The sequence below is a fragment of the Ceratotherium simum genome, chromosome 6 (genome assembly GCF_057802395.1).
Source record: "Ceratotherium simum simum isolate JZ-2026a chromosome 6, ASM5780239v1, whole genome shotgun sequence".
Classification (NCBI taxonomy): Eukaryota; Metazoa; Chordata; class Mammalia; order Perissodactyla; family Rhinocerotidae; genus Ceratotherium; species Ceratotherium simum.
Genome location: NC_141905.1, coordinates 10528018 through 10548347, shown reverse-complemented (window position 1 = coordinate 10548347; position 20330 = coordinate 10528018). Strand labels below are relative to the sequence as shown.

The following is a 20330-nucleotide window of genomic DNA, read 5'->3' as shown; positions in this document are numbered from 1 at the left end:
CAGAAGACACCACCTTAATGAAGTGAACAAAATTAATACCACCAGTACTAAAACAGAAAGATATCAATGATGCATTAAGAAAAACACATTACTTCTGTGGTATTTTTGCCAAAATGCATAATCCCAATCTAATTATGAGAAAACATTAGACAAATTCAAATTGAGAAACATTCTATAAAATAACTGACCAGTTCTCATCAAAAGTGTCAAGGTCATGAAAAGCAAGACTAAGGAAGTGTCACAGACTAGAAAGACTAAGAAAACAAAACAACTAAATGCAATGTAGGATCCTGGACTGAATCCAAATCAGAAAAATGAAATTAAGGGGAAAATTGATGGGATGTGAATAATGTTTAGTTAATGTATGGTACCAATGTTAGTATCCTGCTTTCTTTTGTTCTGTAAGTTGTTAACATTAGGGGAGGCTGAGTGAAGGGTATACATGAACTCTCTATACTAACTTTTCAACTTTTCTGTAAGTTTAAAATTATTTCACTTAACATCACTAATCATTAGGGAAATGCAAATCAAGACCACAATTAGATACTACTACACATCCATTAGGATGGCTATTATTTAAAAAAAACAAAAAACAGAAAATAACAAGTGTTGGTGAGGATGTGGAGAAATTGGAACCCTTGTGCATTGCTGGTGGAAATGTAATACAATGCAGCCACTATGGAAAACAGTATGGCAGTTCTCCCCAAAATTAAAAACAGAACTACCATATGATCCAGCAGTACCCCTTCGGGGTATATACCCAAAAGAATTGAAAACAGGGACTCAGATATTTGTACACTAATGTTCATAGCAGTATTATTAACAAAAAGTGGAAGCAACCCAAGTGTTTATCAGTGGGTGAAGAGATAAACAAAATGGGGTACATACATACAATGTAATATTCAACATTAAAAAGGAAGGAAATTCTAACGCATGCTACAATGTGGATGAACCTTGAGGACATTATGCTCAGTGCAATAAGACAAACACATAAGGACAAATACTGTATAATTCCACTTATATGAGGTACCTAGAATAGGCAAATTCATAGCAACTAAGTAGAATGCTGGTTGCCAGGGGCTGGAAGGGGAAATGGGGAGTTGCTTAATGGGTGTGGCGTTTCAGTATTGCAGGATGAAAGAGTTCTAGAGATTGGTTGCACAACAATGTGAATGTACTTAATACTTCTGAACTGTACACTTAAAAATGGTTAAGATGATAAATGTTATGTTATATGTATTTTACCGCAATTAAAAGTTATGGAGATGAATGGTGGTGATGGTTGCACAATGTGCATGTAAATGCCACTGAACTGTACACTTAATGGTTAAAATGGCAAATATTACATTATATATATTTTACCACAATGAAAGAAAATAATTTTTTTAAAGTAAAATAATTCAGACTATAAAATTTAAAAGGAAAATATAAACTCCAAGAGTTTATATGTGTGTGAACCAAGAAATGTTTAAAAGTCGGGTTGTGTATGTGCAAGAGATTGAGACACACAAAATAAAGAGATTACTAGAAAAAGAAAGAATATATTTCCAAACTCTAGGTTTTCAGAGTTATATTATAGAATAGAGTATGGATCAATCCACTTAATGGGCTGATTGCTTTTTCAGTTGCTCACTGTCTATATATTCCATAACTCTCCATCCCTGGTTTCAAAAACATCTAGAGATATTATCAAATTTTTAATTTTTTTCAGACTGCTCACTCAGTATACATTAAGAATTATGGTCCTAGCTTCAGTAAAATTCCCCTGGAGAGAAAGGCTGACTGTTGCTTTGATTGCTCCCCATACCAAAAAATTTCCAATGAGACTATTTGCAAATACTCTTCCTTCTTACCCTTCCACATTCCTAGTCATTAAAACAAAAAAGGGAAACTAACAAGAATAGGACACTGGGGTAAAACTTAATCTGTACATTCATTCAATAAACTAATTATCATAATCAATAATACTTCTTTCTCCTCTGTGAAATATTGCTTCCTCCCTGATTCCCTTTCATCATTTTAGATGCAGCAGTGCTGTCCAACAGAAATATAATGAGAGCCGTACATGTAATTTAAAATTTTGTAGTGGCCACATTAAAAAAGTAACAAGAAATAGGCAAAATTAACTTTAATAACATATTTTATTTAAACATATTCACAATATTATCATTTCAACATGTAATCAATATAAAAATTACTGAAGTACTTTTCATTCTTTATTGCAAAGAGTTTTATATCTCTAATATTTATTTCACACACTTTCATCACTTTGGTTTTACAAGTCACAAACTCTTTGAGCCTCGATTTCTTAATTTGTAAAATGGGAATACTAATATCCATTTTATCAGGCTGATATGGGGTTTAGATAATATATGCAAATTACTTGCAGCAATGCATTCCCAGTAGCAGATGCTCATAAATAAGTTTCCCCCTTCTTCCATTAATCTTCACAACTACTCTGAGTGAAAAATAAAACTGGTATCATCTCTTATTTACAAATGAGAAAAGTGAAATGCAAGAATTGACAGACTTGTCCATGTTAACATAGTTAGGATGGACTGGAACCCAGCTACTCTGCTCCTAGCCCAATCTATTCACTCGTTTACATCTATATACTACAGCTTCTAGGGCTGAAGCAATAAATAAGAGACAAAGTTCATGCTCTCATGGAACTTGTTTTAATGGGAAGAAAATAACAATGAGTATGTCATGTGGTAGTGAAGTAAAATAAAGCAGACTAAAGGGATGAAGATTGATGTAGGGTGAAAGTGGTGGGGCATTTTATGTAGGACCCAGAGGAAAGCCTCTGTGATAAAAGTCATATTTGAGCAGAGATCTGAAGGAAATAAGGGAGTGAGGCATGCTGGTACCTGGGAGAAGATCACGGCAAGCATGATTGGTGTGATCTAGAGACAGTAAAGAGGCCAGTGGGACTGGAGGAAAGTAAGACAGGAAGAAGAGATCAGACAGCGGGGCTCGGAAGCAGATCCTGTAGTGCCCCGTGGTCCCTCGTCGTTACCACACCACTATCCGGCTCCTTAGAGAACCAGCGTAGTTTCTACTTTGTGACGCAGGAACTCTTTTCTAGTACTCCTCCTCTCTTCCACCCTACCATTAATTAGTAGCCTTTGTAAATGCTCCAGTAACAAAATGATGTAAAATTTGCAATTGACAATGCTCCTTCAAATAGATTGCTTGTAGGATCATCACAGTGCAGGTGCTGTCAATCACATTTCATAGATGAGGAAATGCCTGAGCCTTTTTTTTGTACTAAGTCTTCAATATCTGCCGTGTATATTACACTTAAGAGTGTCTCAATTCAGATGCTAAATTTTCATCAGGAATTCTTGATCTACATTTAGATTTAATAAAATTCACTATTGAAAAAATATATTTGCATACCAAGTTATTCCAGACACATTTAAGAGTTTTCCAATAACTGAATCGAGTATCTGTATTTCAACTTACATTAAAATTAAAAGGGGGGCTGGCCCTGTGGCCAAGTAGTTGAAGTTCCACACACACTTTGGCAGCCCAGATTCGCGGGTTCGGATCCCAGGTGCAGACCTGCTCCACTCATCAGCCACACTGTGGAAGCATCCCACATACAAAATAGACAAAGACTGGCACAGATGTTAGCTCAGGGCTAATCTTCCTCAAGACAAAAAAAAAAGAGGAAGATAACAGATGTTAGCTCAGGAAGAATCTTTCTCACCTAAAAAAAAAAAAAAGAAAAAATTAAAAGGAAAAATTCAGTTCCTTAGTCACACTAGCCACATTTCAAGTGCTCAACAGCCACATGTGGCTTCATATTGGACAGGGCAGTTTTAGACAGACATTACCTTTTCAAGGAATACCTTTGTGAGCATCCTAATCTGTGTTTCCACAAGATTTGTATTAATCTCCTCATTGTACTGAGCATATCTCATTAGAAGTGTGTGAGGGTTTTTGTATCTTTTCTTGGAATTAGACTATGGGATAGTAAAGGCATCACTCTTACTCACCTTCCCATCTCCAGAGCCTGGCACCATTCCTGACCAAAAGAGGGGCTCAGGCAAGTTGTTACATTTAGTAAACAGATGAGAAGTGTAGCGCGTTGAATAGTGGCCTCCCAAAAAGATATGTCCAAGTCCTAACCCCTAGAACCTGTGAAGGTGACCTTATTTAAAATAAGGTCACAGGTGTAAGTAAAGTAAGGATCTCGAGATGAGATTATCCTAGATTAGGGTGGGCCCTAAATCCAATGACAGGTGTCTTTATGAGACAGAAAAAGAGAAGAGATCCACAGAGGAAAAGGCCATGTGAAGACGGTGGCAGGGACTGGAGGGCAGCTCCAAGCCAAGGAACACCAAAGATTGCCAGCAGCCACCAGAAGCGAGGAGAGAGGACTGGAATGGACTCCCTCTCAGAACCTACAGAAGGAGCCAACTCTACTGACATCTTGATGTCAGACTTCTGGCCTCTAGATCTGTGAGAGAATAAATTTTCTTTTTAAGCCACCAAGTTTGTGGCAATATGTACAGCAGCCCTAGAAAATTAATGTAAGTAGACTGTATGACTACCGTGGATCAAGGATGATGTCAGGAAGTAGAAAATCTCAGAGGAATAATTGAATGGTAAATCACCTCTCTGAATTTTATTGAGATAATAACCAAAACAGAGATTTTGTGACTAGACCATAGATGGTATGCCACGAGGCTTTGAACACGATTTTAGAAAAGGAGCAGGTAGATAATATAATCGTGTAACAAAACTAAAGGTTTTAGATAGCCCCATATAATATTTTACCTAATGACGACACACTAAAAGAACTCCACCAAATTAAAACTGGTAAGAAAACAAGGATATTTAGTATCGCTATTACTAATATTATCACAACATTCTTTTTTTTTGAGGAAGACTGGCTCTGAGCTAACATCTGTTGTCAATCTTGCTCTTTTTGCTGAGGAAGATTGGCCCTGGGCTAACATCGTGCCCATCTTCTACTTTACGTGAGACAACACCACAGCATGGCTTGATAAGCAGTGCATCTGTCCACGCCCAGGATCCGAACCCACGAACCCCAGGCCACCAAAGCAGATTGTGCGAACTTAACCGCTATGCCACTGGGCCGGCCCCCCAACATTCTTATTAATGCAATAATTCAAGAAACAAAAGTGGAATACCTATTAACAAGAGATTAAGTTCTAAAAACGAATTGAAAACCAAACTAAGGGGAAAAACTACTGAAACACTATTGGGACATTTGAACTATTTAAGCAAATCATCTGAAAACTTCCCTGTTCACCAACAGTAATTTGATAAAATATGATGAAATTCTATTTGTATTGCAATAAATATATAAGTATCAAGATGTAACTTACTAAGAAAAGCATGACATTTATAAGGACAAACTAGAAATGGTGTGGAGAGATACAAAACAGAGCTTCTTAAGTGGGGTACGGTAAGGGCAGAGTGACTGAGCAGTGGGCAGTCCAGCTGGGTACAATCTCAGGACAACTGACACAGACAACCAGGAGGATGAACCTCTTTACCTTCCCAGGCCATGGATCACAGTGTCTCTTTCGAGGCAGTGTTGCCAAGGAATAGAAGAGGCAATACCATACAGATAGGCAATTGTGTGATTTATTAACAGAATCAGCAGGAGAAGCACCAAGTTTCCAAAATCCAGAGACTCTCTTGAGAAAGTCTTCTAAAACATTTGCTTCCTTCCCCTTTCTTCACCATCACTTTTGTCACACAAATCCCTCATAAACCATTACTGCAAGACACACCTACAAGCTGTGTGCCCTTAAATTACTAATCTATTTGTCTCTGTTTCCTCACTTGTAATACAAAACAGTGGTGGTGATAATACTGAGGTTAAAAAAACCATAAGGGAAGTATTCTTAGACTATATTTCAAATGCTATTACTTCAACATGGTCCTAAGGGGTTTAACCAATAAATCATTTTATAGTTTTATATTTGGATCTGTGATACATTCTGAGTTAACATATAAGGTATGAGGTTTCAGGTGGGGCTTATTTTATTTGCATGTGGATATCGCCAGTTATTTGTTATTCCAGCACTTATTTGTTAAAGATTACCCTTTTTCCATTGAATTGCTGCATCTTTGTCAAAAATCAATGGGCCATGTTTGTGTCAATTTCTGGACTCTATCCTGTTCCACTAATCTATCAATCCTTTCACCAACACCATACTATATTGATTCCTATAGCTTTATAGTAAGTCTTAACCCTGGGTAGTATGATCATGCCAACTTTATTCTTCTTTTTCAAAATAGTTTTGGCTACTCAGTTCTTTTTTTCATTATATACTGTTTCTCTTTATCTCTGGTAATTTTCATTGTTCAGAAGTCTACTTTGTCTGGTATCACAGTCACTTCAGGTTTCTTTTGTTTACCGTTTGCACATTATATCTTTTTTCCATCCCTTTATCTTTAAAACTATCTATATAGGGGCCAGCCCAGTGGCATAGTGGTTAAGTTTGTGCACTCTACTTCGGCAGCCCAGGGTTTGCAGATTCGAATCCCAGGCGCAGACCAATGCACCACTCATCAAGCCATGCTGTAGCAGCATCCCACATACCAAAATGGAAGAAGATGGGCACAATGTTAGCTCAGGGCCAATCTTCCTCAGCAAAAAGAAGAGGACTGGCAACACATGTCAGCTCAGGTCCAGCTTTCTCACACACACACACAAAAAAAAGCTATCTATATAGACTTTCTTATAGACATTGAGTCATTTTTTTTAATACATCTAACAACCTCTGTCATTTAATTGGTGTGCTTCTGCCATTTATGTTTTGTGTCAAAAAGAGTTAACATAGCAGGCCTGAGCCTGCTCTTCTTAGAAAGGCCTGCTTACAAGGCTGGCCCTTGACTGGCACGTGAGAACTTGCCTGGTAAACAGCTGCCTACGCTCATATAAAACTTTCCCTAAATGATAAGAGTGGCTCACTATGCCTAAACCAACAAACAATGTGGCGTATTCTGAACACCTGCTTTCCTTCTGGGCATCTGGAATTTCAGTGACTGCCATCAGTCACACAGGCACTATATGCCTCCATAACTGACCCCTAGAAAGACCATGGACTCCTAGCCTCAGGTGAGCTTCCCTGGCAGACAAGACTTCACACAAGTTCTCGCAGCTTGTTGCTTGGGGAATTAAGTGCATTCTGTGTGACTCCACTAAGAGAGGACTCTGGGAGGCTCATGTCTGGTTTCTTCTGGACTTCACCCCACACATTTTTTTACAATTTGCATCCTTATGCTGTAATAAATCTTGGCCACAAGCACGTCTATATCCTAAGTCCAGTGAGTCTTTCTGTGAAAAATAATTTAATTAGATAACAAAAATTTTAGTTAAATGTTTCACTTAGCAAAACACACCTAAAATGAACAGTAAAAAGAGAGCTTTAAATTAAGGCTTCACAATTTCATATAATTACAAAGACCAAAACCTTACAGTATTAGTATTATGTTTCAATTTTCAAGTATAATTGCAAAATCTTAACTTACCTTACAGGTCTATAAATGGAAAAAAAAAAAAAAGAGAGAGATTAGAATGAAAAAAATCAAATTTTTTAAAAATTATGGATCTAACACCTTTACGTGAATTTTTCAAAAGCATGTCTCTCAAATGTGTTTATAGCAACCTGGTATAAAAGTTATATTTCACATAACTGAAATTTCTTCACTACATACATATAAGTGCTGAGGTATGCTACTACAATATAAACTCAAAATGCAAGAGGCACTTTGAGGCATTACAAAATACTTGCATTTTTTTTTTAAATACTGATTTCACAAGTTTATGGTGCAAATTGGTTACACAGCTTCCACTTCTATAATAATAGCTGTTCATTGTTTCTGGGTTCCCTTTTTAAGGTTAGACTGAAATCAGTGGAGTTTTCCTATAAAACTAGCTGTATCAACTTGACCTGCCTTGACTAATACTTTATGTGTCACTATGCTTCAACATCCATCTGCTTCAGTTCTGTGGGACTTGAATACTTCAGTCTATCTGTGTCCCATGGTTTCTCTGTCTTTTTTCAGGCTATTTAATATAACCTTCCGATTAAAGTCAACAAAAGATGAAATGATCACCTGATGCCCATCTTCAATTTTGGAAATTCTGAACATCTCAGCAGACAGCACCAGGGTGAACTGGGCCACCAATCCTTTATTGCCTTCAGGACCAAGCATCAGGGACACTTGACAAGGCAGGCATCAAACTAGCTTGAGTGCAACTTTTTGTAGCTGAAAACAGAGCAAAAACGACATAATTTTTCATTTAATATATATGACAAGAATATGTAATAAACATTATTTTCCCCATTTTATATATGAGGAAGGTAAGAATGAGTGAGATTATATAAAGCAACTTAACAAATACCAAATATGTTTTAGAGCTGAGATTTAGTCCCAAGTCTCTCTGATTCCAAAGCTTGTACAGACGCCCCCACCCCACCTATAAGCACTATTTAATATTACTAACAGAGTGTGCACAACTGAACTAATATTACTAATAGAGTGTGCACAATTGAACTGAATCAAAACAGCACTCAGCACATATTGCAGTAAGCTCTCTGACCGAAAAAAACATAAAAATGACAAAAGATATTTTATAAATATAAATGGGTATCATTGCTAGAAAAAGAGAAGGGTTACCCTCAGTGGACATAGAATTTTGCGTAATTCAATAAAGATGGAGTGTTAGATCCATGGTTCAGAACCTGCAGGACATGACAGCTGGAAAAGATGCAAGAAGCTCCAGGAATAGTCTGAGTTCTAGGGCTCCCTGCTCCTTGTGTTCAGAGGGCTGGAAAGCCACTGTGGGTCCACTCCTAGGCTGGCACAGTGAGTGTGACCAGTAAGGCAGGAAAGTATCCTTGGCATCTGGCAGCAGCCAAGATAACTTGGCAATCCCACATCATTATAGTCTCCTGGCACCCACAACCCACACCACATCCCATCCTCTTACCAATAAAGGGTATAGATAAACAGAGTACTTAGTCAAGCCAGCAGGGACTCTCATACAACAACTGAGGATAACCAACACCCCAAAAAGAATCACCCAACTGAAAAAACAAAAGCTAACATTGAAGAAAACTAACCCAAAACAGCAAATAGGAGATTTTGAAAGATGTATGCCTAATATATTCAGAGAAATATGAGAGATTAAGACACCTGTAAAAGAAGAAATATCCTTTATCAAAAAGAACAATCAGTAGTCTTGGATATTAAAAATAGTGTCAAGGGGCCAGCCCGGTGGCGCAAGCAGTTAAGTGCGTGTGCTCCACTGCAGCGGCCCGGCGTTCACTGGTTCGGATCCTGGGCGTGCACTGATGCACCGCTTGAAAAGCCATGCTGTGGTGGCATCCCATATAAAGTGGAGGAAGATGGGCACAGATGTTAGCCCAGGGCCAGTCTTCCTCAGCAAAAAAAGAGGAGGATTGGCAGGAGTTAGCACAGGGCTGATCTTCCTCACAAAAAAAAAAAAAATAGTGTCAAAATCTGAAAAAGAAAAGGCTCACAATATTAAGGAAGTAGGAGAAAAGAGGATAATTTGTAGAGTGAAATGGTGAGCTGGAAGATCAATGATCTCAAATGCAGTGCAAAAGAAAAGAGTAAGTGTGAGCTTTAGTTTTAAGGGACCAAGCTATAATTTCTAACATAATTTTTAATAACCAACTGAATATTCTAGAACAAGAGAAAAGAGAATAAATTTGGGGTAATACTCCAACAGTAGCAAGATAATTTCTCCAAACTGGAGAAAAATATGAGTCCATAGATTACATGTATTACTATATGACTAAAGGAGGAGGATATATATAATTCAGATGCCTTGAACATACTGGGAATATAAATATTGTCAAGTTAAGGTACAAGTGCCTTATAATGTCATGATAAAATTTAGTCAATTGATTATAAGAAACTCCTCTGTAATAGTCTTAGTTATAACTGTTAATTATAATAAAACCTGTTACACTTAACCAATAATACTGGTTTCCTTGTTTGTGACAGGAGGTATATTTACACAGAGTATGACTAATGATGGAAGCTGAATTTCACCTTGATGATCAAACTTTCTAATTTTTAATTCCCTGCCTATGCTTTAATATTTTTTATGATTAACAGAACCAATAAAATAATTGCTCTAATGCCTTGTGGTCATAAGCAACCTCCAGCTTTATCCTTATAACAAATTTTGGTTAAAGTAAAAATGAACGAAGAACATATAAATTTTTTAAACCAAAGGTGGAAAATCTAAATTTTTGTCAGCTCTAGAAAGGAATCAGAATCACATCAGCAACAATGTTTGTAAGAATACAAGAGAGCAATGGCTTCTACATGCTAAGGGAATATAATGTCTATCCTAAAATTCTCAATTAGAAAAGAAATCAATCAAGTAAGGCCTAAATGCAGATTTATTTTGATACATGAAAACTATTTTTAAGAATTATGAGAGGATGTAATCTATCAAAATAAAAAACTGATTCTAAAAGGAAAATATGATGCAAATAAACAATAGTTATGGCAGAAAAGTATACAACATATTGCTAAGTCTAAATCAATATACATTTTTTAAAATAAAATAAAATTCTAAAATTAAGATTGTCAGTAATTTCCACATAGGATATACTGAATAGGAGGTGGGGTATGCACACATATAAACCATGACCTAGCAATCCTGCCTGCAAGTGAAACGTGGGGAGGCACATAGTTTTTTTTTCTTTGGTAAGGAAGATTGGCCCTGAGCTAACATCTGTTGCCAATCTTCTTCTTTTTTGCTTGAGGAAGATTGTCCCTGAGCTAACATCTGTGCCCATCATCCTCTATTTTGTAGGTGGGACACCACCACAACATGGCTTGATGAGTGGTGTGTAGGTCCGCACCCAGGATCCGAACCCTGGGCCGCTGAAGCAGAGCATGCGAACTTAACCACTACACCACCAGGCCAGGTCCAAGGGAGGCACATTATAGTGGTAGAAGAGCAAGTATCAGTAAGAAGCAGTCTGAATAGAATAACTATCACACAGCAACATGGTCAGATGTGAAAATATTGTGCTGGGGGACAAATGAACAAATTCACCACCAGAAGATTAGTCATGTGCATTGCAAATAAATGCTTAGAAAACAAATTATACAGTTTACAAGTTCACATATAAATAAAAGGATATACATAATACAAATTAGAACTGTTGCCTTGAGGTCAGAGAATGGAAATAGGAAATGGGGAATAAATACCTAAATATAACAAAATGGACCATAGAGTCTTGTAAAACCAAGAAAAAAAATTCACTCACCATTCTGTACCCCAGTCCAAATTTAAAAGCAGATAAATAACACAAGGATTTATGTAAACAATAAAAAAATATGGAGGACTTCCACTCCTAGGCAAGATGGAGTATCAGAAACCAGATTAACCTTTCCACCCAAAATGATCAAAAAAGTTAACAAAATATAAGGAAAAAAAGATTTCCAAGATGATGGACATCAGGCAACAAAGGAGAGAAAGGAAACAAATGAGATGAGCCCTACAACTGCCCCAGCTTACCGCCTTGAGAAATCTTTTGACCATGTTGCAGGGAGAAAAAACTGGGGCAGAGCCTGGTGGACTCCCTCAGTTGAAGAGAGAGATTTGACAGTCTGGGGAGACCAAGGCAGCTAGAGTTCATAGAATGGAGTACCAGAGAGAAGAGGGCTATAGAGAAAGAAAACCCCAGAGATCAGCAGAGGGTCTCCCTCGAGCATTCAGCAGAGCACTATGTGTATATGATCAGTATGTGTATGTAAGGAAATTACCTAGGTCTGGGGAAAGAACCATTCAAAAGCATTAGAGGGCACAGTGCATAGCACTCACTCAGGGCCTGGAATAGTGCCTATTTCAAGGAAGCAGACTGGAAAATTTCATAATTCATGGCCCACTGGGTAGAGTACTCAGGAAGATCTTGCCTCAGTAGTAGGGAATAATTAACCCTAGACTGAGCACTGCCTTGGACCTGCTTAACAAATCTTAAAAATAAGATGAAGACCAAAAAGGATCAAACTGTTTTCAAGTAACTTAACTATATCCCAGAATAAGCTCAAGAAGGGTTTTGAGAGGTTCGAGGGATTCGATTGGAGACGTAAAAGAAAACTTCCACGCCAAACAAATGGACTGAAAGTATATTTTATTATATAGAGGAGAGTAAAGGCAATAGTCCGCAAACAGATCTGAATAGGTCAAATAATAAGAGTGAAAAACACCAGCTCAATCAGAAAGAGAAACACCAGATCGACTGAGATAGCAGCAGATTCGAATAGGTCATAAGAGGGAAAAACATCAGATCGATCAGAAAGGGAAACACCAGATCGACTGAAGGGAAATGACACAAATCAACCGTAAAGAGAAACACCAGGGTGACTGAAAAGAGAACACATCAGATTGGTTACTCACAACATCCACGCCCCACTGCTGGGGAGAGTCTCTTCAATTGACATGGCTGGGTGGGAATCTGATCATCAGAGGTCCTGGGCAAGCGTCCCCTCCACAGGTGAGACTGTCACCAGGCCTCAATTTCCAGCAGTTTATATAGCATCAGTAGTTTCCAGAGTAAACAGAGTTTACACAGCAAGTATTCAGTGTTCCCATGCACAAATGGTTATCAGAGGCGTACGTGCACTGAGCCTCCTGGCTATCGTCCCAGTCCAGCAGTTGTTTACGTGCATTGTTTTCCCTGGTTATAGTCCCAGCCCGGCACAGATGGCCAGTCTGCCCTGGGCTGCGATGCCCAAAGGACCTTGAAATTTTTACAAATTGTATCTATCTCTGTGAGAGAAAGGCCAGTTCCCAGGAAAAAGGCCAGTTCCCACCGCACAGAAAGCAGCTTTATATTTCTTTGTGTGCTGGTGGCTGTAGGTCAATGGAACAGCCCAACATGGCTATACTCATGTCAAGACAACAAGGATTACAGGAACACAAAATATCCAGCATCCAACAAAGTTAAATTCACAGTGCCTAACATCCAATAAAAGATTACCAAGCACGAAAACAGGCAAGAAAATGTGATCTGTAAAGGGGAGAATAATCAGTGAATTGAAACTGATCCAGAACTGACACAGACATTAGAATTAGCAGAAAAGGACATAAACACAATTACTATAACTGTATTCCGTGTGTTCAAAAAGTTAAGTCCAGGCATGAAAGATATAAAAAGACCCAAGTCAAACTTCTAGAAATAAAAACTATAATATGAGATGAAAAATACATTGGATGGGATGAACAACAGATTAGACATTGCAGAAGAAAAGATTACTGAACTTGAAGACAATCAAGTTCATTTCTCAAAAAATATCCTCCCCCAAATGAAAAGAACATCTGTGAGCTGTGTGATGACTTCAAGCAGACTAATATATAGATAAGGGGAGGGGCAGGGGGACAGAAAAAATATTTGAAGAAATGATGGCCTAAAACTTTCCACACTTAAACTATAAACCTACACTTTCAAGAAGCTCAATAAACCCTAAACAAAAGAAAAATGAAGAAAACTATACCAAAGAATATCATAATCAAATTGCTCAAGACAAGTGATTATAAAAAATCTTAAATCAGCCAGAAAAAACAGACATGTTAAAGAACATATGTAACCATGACATCAGATTTCTCACCAGAAACAATGCAAGAGCGAAGATAGTGGAGTGACATCTTTAAAGTACTGAAAGAAAAAACTGTCAAGCTCTAATTCTAGAGATAGCAAAAATACCTTTCAAAAATGAAGGCAAAGCTTCCAGTTCAGGACAAGATGGAGCAGATACTACTTCATAGTCTACTAAGTACAGCTAAACATCCTGAACATTATATAAACAAACATAACAAGACTGAAAGGTCAAGAGAAAATGGCAGACCAAGAAGGAATCTTGGGACCCAGGAAATTACATGTTGGGTTCCCTGGGTTTTCCTTTTGCCTTATATATTCCAGACTGGGTGTTAGAGAAGCCAGCAATCTGAAAATGTCAATGGGTGCAGGTTTTAAAAAACCTAAGAAAAGCCTGCTCTTTCAAGACAAAGAACGAGGGAAGGGGCAACTTTGCAAGACAAAAAAACCTTTAGACAGTAACCACCCTACTCCAGCCAAACTCCACAGAAAAAAAGCATGACGCCACCCCGACCCATATTAGCAAAGCCTAATAAGAAGCGTAGACTTCCACCCTCGCCAGCCTGCAACACAGCACCCTCCTGGGCCAAGGTGCTGTCATTGAAGGTCCAGTAGGGAACCTGACAGCCACCCTAGTCCACTAGAATGAGGCACCTTCCCATTCCCCATCCCATTCCCCATCCCTAGACTGTCAACAGAGGCCAAGTAGAGAAACTGGACTTCCACCATAGCTGGTAGTAATGAAGTAGCACCTTCCTTTCCCTTGACAACATGGTGTCAGAGAAAACCTAGTAAAAACAGATTTAAGTAAGAGCCATAGTCTCATGAAAATGCTCAAAATGTCTAGGATCCAATAAACCATCATAAAAAAACTAATCATACCAAGAGCCAGGAAAATACCCACTTGAATGAGAAAAGAAAACCAAAAAGACATCAACACCAATGTCTGGAATATCTGACAGGAATTTTAAAGCAGCCATCACAAAAATGCTTCAATGAGCAATTATGAACGTTAGGAACAACTGAAAAAGTACAACTCAGCAAAGAAACAGAAGATTTAAAGAACCGAGTAGAAATTCTACAACTAAAATATATAATTACTGGGGCCAGCCTAGAGGCGTAGTGGTTAAGTTCGGCGCACTCTGCTTTGGCAGCGCAGATTTGTGGGTTCAGATCCTGGGTACGGACCTACACCACTTGTCAAGCCATGCTGTGGCAGCAACCCACATACAAAATAGAGGAAGACTGGCACAGATGTTAGCTCAGGGCCAATTTTCCTCAAGAAAAGGAAAAAAAGAAAGAAAATATATATATATAATTATCAAAATAAAAAAACTTACTAGATGGGCTCAAAAGCACAATGTAGCCAATAGAGGGGGAAAAAATCAGGGAATTTGAATACAGAATAAGAGAAATTACCCCATCTGAATGACAGAGAGAAAATAGAGCAGCAAAAATGAACAGAACCTCAGGAACCTGTGGGACTGTAGCAAAAGATCTAACATATGGGAGTTCCAGAAGGGAAGGAAAAAGAACATGGGGCTAGAAAGTACCCACAGAAATAATGACTGAAAATATTCCAATTTTGGCAAAACAACCTCAAAGGGTAACATGGGAAAACCATAAAGAACTCTACTCTCATAAATTTGGCAACTTGGACGAAATGTACCAATTCCTCAAAAAGCTACTACCACAGCTCACCCAACCCAGATAATTTGAACAGCTATATAATTATTAAAGAAATTGAATTTGTAATTTAAATACTCCCCCCAAAATCTCCAGACCCAGATGGTTTCACTGGAAAGCTATACCAAATATTTAAAGAACTAAAACCAACTTTAAACAATCTCTTTCAGAAAACAGAAAAGGAGGAAACACTTCTCCAACTCATTCAGTGAGGTCAGTATTATACCCTGATACCAAACCCAAAGACATGGGAAAAAAAAAAGAAAAACCAGACCAATATCCCTATAAATATAGATGCTAAATCCTTCACAAAATATTATCAAATAGAATTCAATAATATAGAAAAATAATTATACACCATGACCAAATAGAGTTTGGAATAGGCAAGGCTGGTTCAACATTTGAAAATCAATGTAACACAGCACATCATCAGGTTAAAGAGGAAATATTATATGATCATATGAATCGACGCAGAAAAAGCATGACAAAATGCAACATCCCATTCATGATAACTTCCAGCAAGTTAGAAATGGAGGGGAACCACCTCAGCTTGATAAAGAGCATCTACAAAAACTACAGTTAACACTCTTAATGGTGAAAAACTGCATGCTTCTCCCCAAGACTAGGAAGAAGGCAAAGATGTCTGCTTCACCACTCTAATTCTACATTGTATTCTAAGTCCTACTCAGCGAAATAAGGCAAGAAAGGAAATAAAAGGCATACAGATTGGAACGGAAGAAGTACAACAACCTCTATTTGCAGATGGTATGATGTGCTACATAGAAAACCCCAAGAAATGTACAGAAAATCCCTAGAACTATTAAGTTAAGCACATAGACTACAAGATCAACATAGAAAAATCAATTATATTTCTACATACTAGCAATAAAACATGTAGAAACCTAAATTAAAAATACGATACCATTTATGATAGCTCAAAAAAATTAAAATTCCTTAGGTATCTAACAAATCTAACAAAACATATGCAGGACTTGTATGCTAAAAATTACAAACGCTTATGAAAGAAATCCAAGAAGATCTAAATAAATGAACAGACATAGTGTGTTCACAGATTGAAAGATTCACCATAGTAAAGATAGACGTCAATTATCCTCCAAAATGATACATAGGTTTGACACATTTCCTATCAAACCCCCAGCAATATTTTTTATAGACATAGACAAACAATCTAAAATTTATATGGGAAGGCAAAGGAACTAGAATAGCCAAAGAATTTTGAAAAAGGTGAATAAAGTTGAACACATACTACACAATTTTAGAAATTAGCATAAAGTTACAATGAAGACAGTGCAGTTACTGATGAAAGGATACACATATAAATCAATGGAACAGAGTAAAGAGTGCAGATCCAGACCCACAAAAATATGGCCATTTGCTTTTTAAAAGGGAGCAAAAGCAATTCAGTGGAAAAAGTAGTCTTTTCAACAAATGGTGCTGGAACAATTGTATATCCATATTATATATACATATCATATCTCATTAAAAAAAACCCTCAAAATGAATTTTATATGTAAAATGTAAAAGTATAAAACTTTTAAAAGACAATACAGGTAAAAAATCTTCAAGACCTAGTGTTATGCAAAGAGGTCTTAGATATAACACCAAAAGCAAGAAACACCATGAAAAAAAAAGTTGACAAACTTGGCTTCATCAAAATTAAAAACTTTTGCTCTGCAACACTGTTAAGAGAAGATAAACTACAAACTGGAAGAAAATTTTGCAAATCACACATCTGGACCTATAGGTCCTGTCAAAACTCAACAGGAAAGAAACAACCCAATTTTTAAAAACGGGAAAACATTTAACCAGATACTTTACAAAGGGGATATAGGGATGACAGATAAGCTCATGAAAAGATAATCAACATTATTAACCATTAGTGAAATGCAAATTAAAGCCAGGATAAACTATGGCATATACCCCTATAGAATGGCTAAAATAAATATTTAAATTTTTTAAACTGACAATATCAAGCACTAGTGAAGATGCAAAACAACTGTAATTCACATACATTGCTAACGGGAATGTAAAATAGTACAGATATTCTGGAAAAGTTTGATAATTTCTTATAAAATTTAATATTTACTCACTATATAATCTAGCAATCCCACTGGGTTAAGAAGGTAAACTGTACAACCCTTTTAGAAACCGTCCTTGGGGCCGCCCCGTGGTGTAGTGGTTAAGTGCGCGCACTCTGCTGCTGGCGGCACAGGTTCAGAAACCCAGGCGCGCACCGATGCACCACTTGTCAGGCCATGCTGTGGCGGCGTCCCACATAAAGTAGAGGAAGATAGGCACAGATGTTAGCCCAGGGCCAGTCTTCCTCAGCAAAAAGAGGAGGACTGGCATGGATGTTAGCTCAGGGCTGATCTTCCTCACAAAAGAAAAAAAAAATCCTTGCAGAAAAAAAAACAAACAAAGTTTCCTTATATGATGAAGTGGGCAAACACTACAACCCAGGAATTCCACCCTAGGTATAGAGCCTAAAGTAAGTCTGGCACATGTGCCCCAAAAGACATATGCTGGTTCAAAGCACCCACTGTTTATACTATCCCAAACTGGAAACAACCTATACGTCCTTTAACAGAATAGTGGAGAAAAAAATGATTACCTGCTTATTAAATGGGATACTATGAAACAGCAAAAAATACTACAGCTTTTGCTTGGTCTTGGAATAATCCTTTGAAGACAACAGACAAGGTTGATTAACAAAAGAAAGGCACTAAAGAAAACATAGCATATGAAAACAACTTCTATACAGAATCCAAGGACAGGCAAAACTATTCAATACTTTTTTTTTCCTGGGATACAAACAATTTTAGTCTAATTATAAAGAAAAGCAAGTAATTGACAAGCATAAAATTCAAGACAGTGATGGGGGAGAAAGCTGTGATGACTGAGACTACAAAATGGGTCATAAGGGGTAGAGTTCTATTTCTTAAGATTAGTGGTGGATACACATATCTTGGTTGAGTAGTATTATTTACACCTTCGAGATATGTTTTACAATATATCTCATATATCATATTTCTTATCTTTAAAATGGGAAAAAATAACTACACACAAAAATCTTGATCACAAACAAAATATGTAAGAGCCTGAGACAAAGCCCTGGACCCACTCCTACAACCTGCTGAATTTACGCTCATTCCAAGATGAGTTGTCAAATAGGAACCAGTGCAAAATATAGTCAAGGGTATGACTAGAAAAAGGGAAAGAAAACAAATGGCTGAGCACACACATGCAGCAGAAAAGTGTGACCAGGAGGCAAAGGAAATCAATGAGGAAATATTTCAGATCGATGTATTGAAATTTAGTGAAGCTGATGAATGAAGAGCACAGAGAAGAGATGCAGACACAAGAAGAAGAAATAAAACTCCTGGAGAAGAAAAGTTTAAAGGTTTGAAAATATTTCTTCAGGGAGCAGGAAATGGGGAGAAGAAAAGAGTTTTTGAGTAATAAAGCCTTCTACAAGTGTGTGACTCTTTAAAAATATGAATGTACTGCCTTAAGAAATAAACTGCCTTAATAAATAAAGGAAAATAAAACTAAAGTAAAAAGAACCTCTTTCCCACCACGTCTCAATACCCTTGAAGGTGTGCCTGCAGGCTGGTGCAGATGTCTCATACTTCCAGGTCCTGAGATGCCCACCCGTCCAGCACTCCCCCGACACCCTTGCCCTAAGGAAGGGATTCCTCAAACTCAGCCCCTTGCGACTCCCCTTGTCTCAGTCTCCCCAGGTGGGCTGGCGACTGCCCCACTGGAACTTAAGGATCCTCTTGGCTCCCTCCACAACGACTCCCCCCGCCCCATCCCAAATCTCAGCCCCGCCGTGCTCACCCCCAGGGGAGCCCAGTCCACGGTCGGCCCGGGTGTGCAGCCCCTGACCTCAGACCCCGCCTCCCTCGACCCCAAATCTCAGCCCCGCTGTCCCCACACCCAAAGGGCCCAGTCGCCAGTTGGTCCCGGGTGTGCGGCCCTCGGCCTCGGACCCGCCGCCCGTTCCGCCCCTCAACTCAGGCTCGGAGTCTCCGCGCTCCCGCTCTTCCTCACACCCGGCACCTCGGTCGTCCCCCTGAGCACCTAGAGGAGGGTGGAACACGGGGGCCTTGGCAGTTGTAGCTGAGGCTGTTGAGGCTTGTTTACCATCACCATGGAAACCCCTGGCAGCGCGCCCTGGGCGGGGCTTCCGAGGGGTGGGGTCAGGCGCGCGGCACGCCCAAGTCCACAACTCCCGCCCGTCGTGCGCATGCGGCGCTTCCGGAAGTTCTGCTGCTCTCGGCGTGCCCGGTCCTCGGCCGGCTCTGTACCCCAGTACCCAGTAGCAGCGGCCTCGGGAGCCCGCGCCCCCGCCCCGCTTCCGGGTTCTCGCCAAATCCCTACCTTCTTCTCCAGAAAGACGCGGCTCAGTCGTACTACCATAACGAAGCCGGAAGGACGCAAAGACCACGTCAGGGCGGGCCCCCGTCTGAAGACGGGGCCTCGAGGGCGCCATTGTGACGCGCCGGGCGGGGCCGCGAGGGCGCCATTGTGACGCGCCGGGAGCGGAGCCGGTTATTGGCTGGCCGGGCGCGGGGGTGGCCGGGCCCTGCGGAGCGGGGCGGTGCGGCGAGACGAGCGGCGGGACTAGGGCCAGGCGTTCTTTGGAAGGCAAGGGTCAGCGGAGCGCTCCTGAGCTCCTGAAGTTGCTGACTGAGAGATCCCGCCACAGTGAGCCCAGAGGACGCCTGGATTGAAGACCAGCGTCAGAGAAGAAAATGAGAGTCGTTTCTTGCCGAGGGAGAAAGAGGGAACCGAGAACAGAGTGAAATAAAGGCGGCTCCGCGGGCAGAGCTTGAGGAGCGGGTGCAGACAGTGCTCCTAGCTCTTGGGTGGCTACTTCGCATCATCAAGTCGCCTCAGCTGGCTCCCGGTTCCTCCGGAAGGCAGAGCTTTGGCCTCGCGCCTGGTCCTCTGAGACAAAGTGCTAGGACAGAGGAT

The 20330-nt window shown here is 39.4% G+C and overlaps 1 protein-coding gene and 1 long non-coding RNA gene across 2 annotated transcripts; both read right to left on the bottom strand.

The window, feature by feature from the left end:
- Positions 1-2113: 2113 nt before the first annotated feature.
- LOC147916762 (uncharacterized) lies at positions 2114-19016 on the bottom strand. Its single transcript, XR_015552434.1, has 2 exons — positions 17962-19016; positions 2114-8262 (listed from the first exon to the last, which is right to left on the bottom strand). It is a non-coding gene; the product is annotated as an uncharacterized LOC147916762 (long non-coding RNA).
- Positions 19017-19239: 223 nt separating this feature from the next.
- On the bottom strand, positions 19240-20276 carry LOC147916761 (uncharacterized). The gene is given in 2 exon segments (XM_087432930.1): positions 19240-19938; positions 19970-20276. Coding segments are annotated over 2 exon segments (969 nt in total). The 5' UTR covers positions 20240-20276.
- Between the last annotated feature and the right edge of the window lie 54 nt (positions 20277-20330).